The sequence below is a fragment of the Epinephelus fuscoguttatus genome, linkage group LG7, assembly GCF_011397635.1.
Source record: "Epinephelus fuscoguttatus linkage group LG7, E.fuscoguttatus.final_Chr_v1".
NCBI lineage: Eukaryota > Metazoa > Chordata > Actinopteri > Perciformes > Serranidae > Epinephelus > Epinephelus fuscoguttatus.
In genome coordinates, this window is record NC_064758.1 from 32,185,290 (window position 1) to 32,196,903 (window position 11,614).

The 11,614-nt window shown below is 40.3% G+C and overlaps 1 protein-coding gene across 1 annotated transcript; it reads left to right on the forward strand.

The window, feature by feature from the left end:
- Positions 1–315: 315 nt before the first annotated feature.
- Positions 316–10,841, forward strand: ogfr (opioid growth factor receptor). Its single transcript, XM_049582239.1, has 7 exons — positions 316–637; positions 1,206–1,271; positions 1,365–1,446; positions 1,539–1,617; positions 5,072–5,138; positions 6,669–6,817; positions 6,908–10,841. Exons 1-7 carry the CDS (start codon positions 506–508, stop codon positions 8,010–8,012), a joined length of 1,680 nt encoding a protein of 559 aa, XP_049438196.1. The 5' UTR covers positions 316–505; the 3' UTR covers positions 8,013–10,841.
- The last annotated feature ends 773 nt before the right edge of the window (positions 10,842–11,614 follow it).

The following is an 11,614-nucleotide window of genomic DNA, read 5'->3' on the forward strand; positions in this document are numbered from 1 at the left end:
GACTCATATCATCTGGTTTGCAGTTTTTATCACCATCAACCAACACAGCAAGTGTGTTGCCTTCCTGTTGTGTCGGAAAATTGAATTGTCTGATACAAAACACATTAACAACCTCATTAAGTGCCACATAAACCCTGAATGGAGTCAATATGTGTGACAACATCTGCCAGGAGAGTGTATTAAAGCCAAAACACATAGAAGCTATGTTTTAAAGACTGACTGACTTGAAATACTGACTTCGTTAAGGTAATCGCAAACGCAAATGCGTGTCAAGTTTTGTGATGTATGATAATTACGACTGAGAGTGGGAGCACCTGAATGCAGCATCAGTACTGCAGCCGCCAACGGTGCCGCTGTCTGACGATGGTAGGCTGGAAAGACGGATGGTCAGGGCCGTCCTCGTCTAACCTGAACATGCAAGTTTAACTCGATTCATGCCCGGTTATAGTGCTAAACCAGGTTACACGTGTATTCAGCCTTAGCTAGTCGCATTACGGTGATTTTCATGATGGAGGACGACTGTGTGTGTGAGTACGACTCGACCTGGGACACAGAGAGTGATGGAGACGACCCGGCCGGAGAGAGCCAAACCCGTCGGTCATGTCAAGACAAAAACAAATCTGGCTGGACATTAAATGTAAGCGCGTTTGTCATCACTCAGCCAAACTGTAACGTACTTAAATCATGTCATGGCGGGGAATATGTTCACTTAAACTCGTTGCCTGTGGACCCGGCCAGGCGTTAGCTAATGCTGCCACGGCTGGGGAGCTAATCATAGCTTTATGCATCTGTGCTGCAGGCTTGCTAACTAGCCTAGCTAGCAGCGGACGTTAGCTTACTTTGACGGGCTGTAACTCACAGGTGTTAGTTGAAATATCAGTGTTAGGGTGCGGACGGTTAATACTGAGCACAGTGTGTAATTTTTAGTTGAAATGAAAATGATAAATTAAGTGGTAAGCCCTTTTCCGGGGGTGGGGTATGGATTAGCTTGGCCCTACATGTCTAACTTGCACTGTTGCACGTTAGCATGATGCCAGCCTCCTCTTTTCTCCACCTGTCATTAGATACATTACAGGTTACTACTAATGATAACACCACCTGTAATAGGTGTTTTAAATTAGGATGCATCAGCTGTTATTCCCCCACAATAATATGTGGATGAGAGGTTGGATTGAGGCTAATTTCACTTTCACTTCTATTGTCAGTGGCATCATACGCCCAGAAACATGAGGGCAGCAAAGGACATGCAGAACTACAGAAGAGGCTATCCAGTGAGTATCAGCTAAGTGATATAACCAAATATATCTTGTCCACCTCCACTAAGAGAGAGGTTAATTCTGCGTTTTCATTTGTTTTTTTGACAGAATCTTACAGATGACGAGTGCTCAGAAGACAAAATGAACAACTTGCAGTTTTATCTCAATAAATTTCCCTCTGCTCCTGATGGTAATATATTTAGATATTCTTTTAATATATTATCAGTGTTTGGGAAAGTCTGCGTGCAGTGACATGATGTTTTTCTTTATCATTTGGCACAGATGTCTACATTGAATCTTTTCTCAAGGAATGGAAAAATGATTACAAAAGACTGGAGAGAGTGCACTCGTACATTCAGTGGTATGTATTGTTTACGTGTTGCAGTGTGTGTTGTGGCTGTGTCAACAAGGAGGGTTGAAAAGCTAATGTCATCTTATGTGGTGACCTTGCAAGTGGAAGCATGTTACACAGTTTGTAGGAAGGAGTGTGCTACTAAAATGAAAAGCAGTGCAAGGTGTGCTTGTCTTCATTGCAAAACGTGTGCTCTAATATTAGCTTGAATGGTATTGTCTGCTGCATTATCGCCAGTTCAAGGCAGGAAAAGTTAAATAAAAAGCACCGCTGAACAATCAACTGTGATTTTAAAAAAAAGTCAACAGCTGGCTGACGGCTTTCAAAGCACCTGTAGTGATAGAATAGCACACATTATGCTTTGGGCATAATGTGCAAGTATTCTGCTGAAGTGTTTTGTTCAAAATAAAAGATCAAGGTAAAATGATCTCTCTTTTCATCTCAGCTGACACTTTTATTACAGATATAATAAAAAAAGGAACAATGATTAAGCTGACACTAACTTCCAGTGGTACCCAGAAGGATGTCTTATTGACAGTGTTAGGGTGTGCTTGCTAATTGAAGACTTTTTTATAAAGGACGTATTTTGTAAAATTACAGCATTGCATATGGTGTTTTATGGAACTGTTCTCATACCAGTATCACAACTGCCTAAAATGCTTGAACAGGTGTTGGCGAGTTCACATGTCTTTGCACTCCATACCACAATTTATTATTAAACTTTAAAGTAGTTTCATACCAAGATAAAACTGCTGTTCTTCCAGTTCTCCCAGCACATTGTGGCGTACAGCCACTGGCCACTACAGTTTTAGAGCGGCAAAGAACTGATTATCGGTATATAGTGTTGTCTTAGCAAAATGGCAGCAATTAGTAATTTCTATGGCAGTCATTCTCTGTATGTATTTTTTCATGTTCTCTCTCTGCTGTGAAACGCTGGGGGTGTGTCAGGAGGGGTATGTCTGCAGCCTCTTGTCTCATGACTCCAGGCTGCAGCCATTCAGTCCACGCCCACTCGCGGGAGGGAAGCCGCCTCCGTGTACTGTACAAGGACGTAACCCCACACCTGCAGCCGTCGGAACGGGAGGATGTAATCCAGGGAGGGAGAGTGTCAGTTTGGCTCCACTGACTGAAAATATTTTTGCCAGCGGATGTCTTAGTTACAACATGATTGAGCTAATTGGAGTAGTTTCATGTCATATCCGACAATGGAAGGCTTTTAACAGATGACATCCTGATGTTAGCTTTGCTGCTGCTGTTAGCTGTCCCTGTCAGCTGCAGCCACTGATGCTTTCTAGACATCGTGATTTCCCAAAACTGAATAAATACCACACATAGCTACACAAAACTGCTTTGCTAGCTCAATCATGTAACTAAGACATCCGCTGGAAAAAAGATTTTTTTTTCACGAGCTGTTTATTGAGTTACTGAGTTATAACAGACACTGCTAATGGTTAACGGCTAACAGCTACTACGATAACCATGTTATTAATTACAAAACGTGCACACAGAAATAGTAATGTTTGTGTTTATAGACTTTACAAACATCAGATTAGTGTAAACGGTGATATAGTGATGTGAAGAATGTGAGATATATATATATATATATATAAACTCTGCTGGTTTTCTACCTGGAAGTATTTGTAAACAACAAGGCGATTCCCTCTATTTATACTGCTACAGCCTCAGGGGGCGTTTGTAACAGGGATAGCTCCGTTACGTAACGTGGCTATGATTTAAGGCCCGCCCACTAAATCCAGAACACAGAAACCTAGAAACACAGTTTGTGAAGCCTAGCTCCACAATTAAATTGTAAATGGTTGAAAGGCTTTTTTACACATTTTGAGGAATACTTTTATGACCTATTTAATGCGTTTAGAAGAAAATAGCAGAATTTGCTTTACACTGACTTTAACCTTAGCCAGCAACGATCAGCCATCATTTAATATCCATACACAGTTAGCAGTTTGGGGTGTAACGCATCACAGAATTTACAGTTCAGTTTGATACAATACAGTGGTGTCATGGTTCGGTATGTACTGCAAAAAGATGAAATGCCAGAGTCAGTTCCTTGGTTTTACAAATTTTAAATGTATGAAAAGTAACATAATTTGAGCTTTTGTGGGGTTTTTTGTACAAAGCAGGAATTACAGTTTGGCTGAAATGGGGCTGTTAAAGTCAAGAGTAAAGCAAAATCAGTGAGTTGTTAGAAACTTGTTGAATATGTGAAAAATGCGACCTTGAACTGTTGTTCATCATTTCCATGTACAGGGATTTTTTGGGCGGGCCTAAAAGCCTGCTCAGTGATGTACTGGAACCACCCATAACAACTCCTCCCCTACTAAATAGATAGTATGTAACTACTGACGTTACAGTTCACAGTATCAGTGTTGTTTCTTTTGCCCATTGTGTGTTGGCAGCGAGTTTGCTCCGTTCCACAAGTTCTCTAAGCTCTTTCAGTCTAATAAATACATGAATGAACATCTCTGTTGAATGCCACAGTCATATAAACACGAGCTAAACAGCCGTCATTAACCCACCATTCAGTCTTTCTGGCCCAATTGGCTACTCGGCCCACCAGTAGTTACTGCTAACTGCTTAGGGGTGTGTGCATTTGTGATAACTGTAGCTGCTTGAACGAAAGGATGTAGCCACGCATTGGCTCTCGTTCCCTGGTTTGGGGTGTGTGTGCTATGCAACCATAGACTGTGTTAGCTGCAGAGGAGAGTCTGGCACTGCGCAGCAGCCCATGATTCAGCTCGGGGGTCTTGTGTGTTACTGTGCTACTGGTTTAGCTGCCAAGGAGAGTCTGTAACTGCGCAGTGGTTTGTTCTTTAGCTTGATGTGTTTTTATCCACCACTATCTCTCACCATCATCGTCTTAATTCAGAGAAACCAAAGGGGCTCCAAACACCAGACCTGTAGGTTATTGGACAATCTTCTGTTTCTGGTCTGATAATGGCGTCACTAACCATCTTGCAACAAGCTAGCTTAGTGTATTGTGTCTCCCAGTGTGTCTCACTGGAGTAGAGAGTATGGTTTGGGGATGGGAGGTGTAGACAGTATGTTGCTTCTTGTGTCATATGGGCTGCCTTCAGGCTTCCTTGTAGAGCGCAGTGGTGCTGAGAACATTATATTTAACACAGTTTAAGCTGCAGATTTTACTTTACAAATGTAAAGGGATAGTTCAACATATTGGTTGGTTTGCTATGCGCACCAAATCGAAAGCCTTGTACCAAACGGTTCAGTATGAATACGTGTATTGGTATAGCCTTATTACCAGTTCAGGTATCTGTATGGGGAAGGAAAAAATGGTATCAGAATATCTCTAGTGTTTTTAGTGAGATGAAGCACCACCAGTTGAATATATTTTATGTTGGTGGTTATAAACAGTTGCAGGGACAGCTGGCGCTATCTTCACTGAATAAGATTTCATTAGATGTTATTTTGTGTTTCCCACTTTAAGGCTGTTTCCACTGCGAGAGCCGGGGGTTAATTACATGGCTTCAGAACTCACCAAGAAGGAAATTGAGGTAAGTCTTTAAACGAACACTCTACCAAACTGTTAATTGTGCATAATTTAATTGTCAGCAGTGACTTGCAATTTCTGGAACAACATAAAGCAACACAACTTCTGATGTGACAATTTACGTGTATGTTACAAAGTCATATTTAATGAGTGCTATGCCAGACTCAAATGCCATCCAGTGAGCTGAATGTGTATTTCAGTTGCTCTGGCTAGAGATGCATCACATTTGAAAAACTTCAAACAGCATGTTGAATCACCCCAAAAATTAGAACAGCTGCTTTAGTTTCTCTAAAATGACCTCAATCATTGCTCGAGTGATAAATTCTTTCTGAATTAAGCAACAGGAGGTAAATGTGACCGGTGTTGTGCTGGTTTAGTGGTTAAAGACACCTGCACCTTTGTTGCATGTCATCCTTCCTCTCTGTCCCCAATACAGAGGTTGAGAGCTGCATATCTGCATGAATTTCATTAGCTCTGGTCTTCATAAAAACCTTTTTCTGCTTCATTTAAATGTCCTCAAGTAGTCAGGTAGTTGTTATTTCATGTCCTTGTGGAGAGTTTATTCTCTGAAAATTAAAACAGGAAATTAAAAATTAAAACATCAGCTTTTTTCATGTGGACAAACCAGATAAAGGCACAAAGATAAACACTTACTTTCCCTTTTAAAGCCCATAACTGTACCAAGAGCGGCTGCCCCCTGACTAAGAATTTTCCTAGTCGATCAATAGTCATCATTTAGGGCCATTAGTCAACTAGTCGCCTGCATGTTTATGATATTAATTTAATTATTAAATGATATATTTTGGGCGGGGCAACACAATGGTTTGAGTTGAAGGTGTGAGAAAGAACAGTATCAGTAACATTGTTAACACTGTGCTACATTACAGAGAAATACAAAACCATACTAATGAACCTTCATTAATATAGGCCTGTATTTTATCTACAAGTGCACGTCACACACTGAGCAAGCCGCCTGTTAATGACGCTGTCTGCAAAGCAGTAATGATTGTGCTAAGTGGCTAATGGTCATGTAGCTACTTCCATGTTTCAGATGATACGTCATGTTTATAGTCAGCCAATGAAGATGAGTTTACATATCACCTTGGGTTCATCCTTCACCTTCTCAAAATGATCCCACACTTTGGATTTCCTGCCCAACATGTTATTAACTAGCCTGTGGAGTAACTGCAGGTACCAGCCCTGGAAATTAACCTGACTCCTGTCTGACTGCTGAGTGTGGCCACTTCCTGTGTGTGTCCATTCAAATTAAATTCCCACATGGTCCAGTCATATAGGTTTTGATTTATTTTGACAAGGAACAGCTCCTAATAGAGTTTCACCTTGTTTTTTGTTTATTTTGTCGACTTACGTTTGGTTGACTGTTAGGGGGCAGCCCTTTTAGACACTCAACATGTTGAAAGTATTGTACATGTATTTATTTACATTTTGACCCTTTTAACTGTTAGATGTGATCATAAAAGTTGCCCTACATTTAGTTTATATATTTTTTGCCTCCACTGTCTATGCTCACCAGGCCTTCAAGAAGAATGAGGATGCCAAAAAGAGACTAGTTGAGTCCTATGAACTCATGTTGGGCTTCTATGGCATGCGTTTGATGAACAAAGAGACGGGTGAAGTGAAACGAGCTGATAATTGGAAGGAGCGATTTGGAAACCTGGAGCGGTGAGTATCCACAGTTCCTCATATAAGCATAACCGGAGATTTGTATTTTTCAGTTTGTAATTTCAGTTTCAACTGTTCGATCTCTTGCAGGAATATGCACAACAACCTGCGCATCACTCGCATCCTGAAGAGCCTCGGAGAGCTGGGCTTTGAGCACTACCAAGCCCCACTTGTGCGCTTCTTTCTGGAAGAAACTCTAGTCAAGAAGACCCTCAGCAGTGTCAAACGCAGCGTGCTTGACTATTTTTTGTTTGCTGTCCTGGACAAGCAGAAGCGTCAGGAGCTCATTCGCTTTGCATATCATCACTTTGAGCCAAAGGACAAGTTTGTGTGGTGTCCCAGAAAGATTCAGAAACAATTCAGGAAGGCAGAGAAAAGATCTGATGCCGTCGGGAACGGAGATGGAAAAGATGAAGCGTATTCACGGAGTAAAAGCAAAGATGGGGAAGCAGTTGTACAACAGAAAGAAGAAGGACTGGATAATGTTACAAAGGCACAGAAAGGAGCTGATAAAACCGCAAGTAAAGACAAAAATAAACAGTCTGAGGCGTCACCTGAGCCAAAACCAGAAGTGGAGACCGTTGGGAATGGAAACGCAGAGGCTGAGCCTAATAATGAAATTTTGGGGAATGGAAATGACTCTACAGGTGATGTTGATGAAATGGATCAGTCGCCCAGTCCTGAGTCTGTGACGGCAAAAACTGAGCCTTGTGTGGACAAAGAGGACACATTGACCAATAACTCAAAGGATACTGCCAAGGAACCAGACAACATTATGCAAACAGATGGGGACATAGACACTGAAAAACCACCGAAGAAGAAGAGAGAAGATAACAAGGTACTGCCAAGCAATGGCTCTGCTGGGGACGCCGCCAGTGGACAGATGGAGGAGAAAGCTGGTGCTAATAAAGCCACCGGTCAAATGAGCCCATCAGCGCAAACCCCCCCTAAGACTTCAAAACATTCACCTTCTCTTTCCTCTGGAAGGGAGGAGAAAATCCCAAGGACTGATTTTAATCAAGTGCCAGATAAAAAGGAAGAGGAAGAAACGTCGCAGGCAAATGTGCCAGCAACAAATGGGTCAGCGACGAGCACTGAGAAAGGTGTGGATGAACAGATAAACGCGAAGGAGTCGGAGGATATTGATATGGAATCAAACCCTGTGAGCTCTGACCAAAATGTGGAGAGTACATGAATAAACTCGATGATAGGAGAAAATAGATTAATTTGAGGTTAAATGAAATGTAATATAGGGACAGAGTACTTAAAAAGACTTCCTGGGCCTTATTTCTACTATATTTGATGTTTAGATATGAATTCTTTTCACTTTGAAGGAGTATATGAATTAATTAACTCGCTAAATGTGGGACTGGATGTGACAGTTTCCACATGACCATCAGACAATATTAAAGGAGAGGGCTAGTGATATTCTGTATTTTTGTTGTTGTCAACAAATCCCACGAAAAAGACAAAAATATATTAGAGACTCAACACGCCACAGAGAGTAAACATGCTAGCAATATTAGCTTACTTGCAGTAGTGCTCCCATGGAGGAGCCAGTGGGGTCCATGGCCACCCTGATACAATTGTTGGCCTCCTAGCAAAAATAACTGTCGGCCAACATTACTGCCTTGAAGAGGCTGTGGCATGCTCATTTTTTAAGCTAGCATAAAGGCAGGGTTACTTTGTGAAACAAGACAGCCTAAAGCGGGATTTATACTTTTGCGTCAGAGCCTACGCACGTGGCCTGTGTTGTTGTGAGCATTTATACTTGTTCGGTGGTGTCTGTGTCACTCTGCAGTTACACCTCCAAACAACTAGTCGGCTGTAGGGTTTCTGTGAAGCGCTGTAAAGCTTAGTTGTTCAAAACACACATTAAACATGGCTTAATAGAGACAATTTCAAACGCAAGTACACAAATTTGGCTTCACAATAACTTGTAGCATTCACAGACAAAGCTCTTGTCTTTATCTGGACACATTTTCCCCACAAATACAACAAGCTAACATTATTAGCATGAGCCTCTGGCATTTTACATTGTATAAATTAGCTTAGCAGCTAGCGGACATTTCCTCTATCTGTATGAAGCCAGGGACAACAGCAACATTTAACAAAGGTAACATAACAAAATTTGACTCCATTACAACTCACAAGGTTCACTGACAAAACAACTGTCTTATACTAAACACATTTTCCAAACTAATTTAACATGCTAACGTTATTATGTTATTATTACATTGTATAAATTAGCCTAATATCGGAGATTTCCTCTGCTCATATGAAGACAGGATAAATCACAACCAAGACTAAAATGCTATTTTGTGCTGGCTTTATTGTCTTCAGTTTATTGTTTTCTATCCGTGAAATTAAAGTAAATAAAAGCTTTTTTTTCCACTGAGGGAAATTAGGTCTGCATTTCTGGGGAGGTGCATGTCAGGCTTCAGTGTAGGCTCTACGTTGATGCAGAACCTATGCTGTAGGTACGGCTTCGATTTGACGCATAAGTATGAATCCTGCTTAAGGCATCAATTGGTTGTCGGAAAAGGGGCTAAGTAACGCTGCAAATTTAGGTTACATTTTGGTGAGGGAACAACTGGCATGGCCATTTTCAAAGGGGTCCTCTTGAACGTTTTGTGGACACCAACTGAAGTTTAGAAGGCTTGTTGCCAGAAAATGTTTTGTTCCTTACAGTCAATGTAATCCTTAAAATTAAAGCTGTGCATTTGTCTTTTTTAAAAGAAGGACAAGCAGCCTGTTTGGAAGACAATGAATTGCCTAACATGTATAGATACATAGCACATTGAAACAGGAATGTTGTGGAACTCAAGCTGTTAACTGTACCAGTATTAGTCTATACATTATCAGGTAATTAGTAATATTAACTGTAAGATAAGGACACGTTTATTAGTGCTCAATTCCTTAACTATCTATATGGGCATAGTTCTCAACTGGCCTCCTGTATATACTTAAACTGTATAATCAAATTCCTGGTATTCAGTTATGGCTGACCTGTCTGTGGCTCTCAGCTCCCAGCGCACTGGTTCTTATCAAACTTCTTATCTATAGAAATAGGTCATATGTTTTTCAGTTAAATAATTGCACAGCAGGTGACTAGTATTTATCAAATGTTACTTAATCTGGAGTAAATATTGATTTTCTGTCAGAGTATTTGTAGCTGGGGTTTTGAGAGTATGTACAGCAGCAGGACAGTTCATGTGGGATCAACTGTAGATGAACTACAGTGTTTATTTTAATGGAAGAAATGCATCAGCCAGAAACACTGCGGCTCATTGATGTGTTTTAATATACAGACAGTATATGTGAGTGATGTGAATTAATTGTTTTGGTCTTTTTATGTGGGATTTGTTGACAAAAAGAGAAATATAGAACATTACCAGACTCATCCTCTTTAGATACTAATGACTAAGGCTGATATTTAATATGTCTACAGAATACATAAAGCACTATTATTAATGTATGTTAATGAAATGATGGTTTCAGCATTTTTTTAACACCTTAATACTTTCACAATTGAACATTTTTTTTGCACTGAAAAATAATTGGAAGAGCTTTTGTTTCTCTCTTCGGGCTGTTTGTGTGTGAGTAAAAATCTGTACTGGTTTGTGTTTCTGCTGGACCCTGCTATTCAAATAGAATTAAGACTGAATGTCACTTAAGTTACATTTCGATGCACAGTCTGTGTGTTTTCATGCAGATTTGGGAAGTAGACTTGACGAACAACTGAGAGCCTTGCCAAAAAAAAATGTGATGAGACTGGTTGATTGTACAAAATGTATGTCTTCTCAGCAGAACTGATGAAGCTTTGGCTATAATTTAAAGTCCACTGTATGTTAATTTGACATGAGTGAAGTCCATGAACATTTACAAGCCAGGGTGAGTATATTGATGCATCTTTTTATATTTGCACTTAATTTTCACTAGTAATTATTGAAGTTATGGTATTTGCATAATGAAATGGTAATAACTTTACAAAAGTACTGAATTCTTTGTATATGACTTTTTTTCCCCCGACTCAATACCTGGCTGTCAACAAAGCAGAATAAAGCTATACTATTTTTTGAAGCCTTTATGGAATTAATCTGTTCAGACAAATGTCGGAGGCTTGTTCATAAAATTGCAATTCTCAGAATATCACAGTGATCAATGTCGTCTTATGCTCATATGCCTGAGATTTAGATTTCCCAGTGCAGCTGCATATAGTCAGAAATATCAGGGTTTTTCTTCCGGCAAACAGACCGAGCCTCAGAGAGGTTGCATGACTCATAACAGAGGGAAGAAAAAAGATATTAAACTTGGAGATATTGATGCAGCACAAGTTGTTCAGGCCTCAGGATCAGTGTGGAGTTGAGCGTGTGAGGAAGGACAGTATAAATATATATACAGATAGAGTTTGAGCTGGCTGTTTGCTCTATTGTTCATGCCAACCAGCTATCTAGATCCACTTGTTTTAAGGTAAGATCACAGGGGCAGTTTACCCCCAAATTAAAAATACATATTTCTCCTCTTACCTGTCGTGCTATTTATCAGTCTAGGTTGTTTTGGTGTGAGTTGCACAATGTTGGAGATATCCGCTATAGAGATGTCTGCCTTCTCTTCAATATAATGGAATTAGATGGCACTCAGCTTGTGGTGCTCAAAGCACACACACAAAAAATTTCAATAACTCAACAGCAATGTTTCTATTAGGAAGAACTATTTCTATAAACTACACCCAACAGCTGAATCAATGTGCAGAAGGAATCGTGCATCTGCTGCTAGCTCACCTAGCACCTCAGA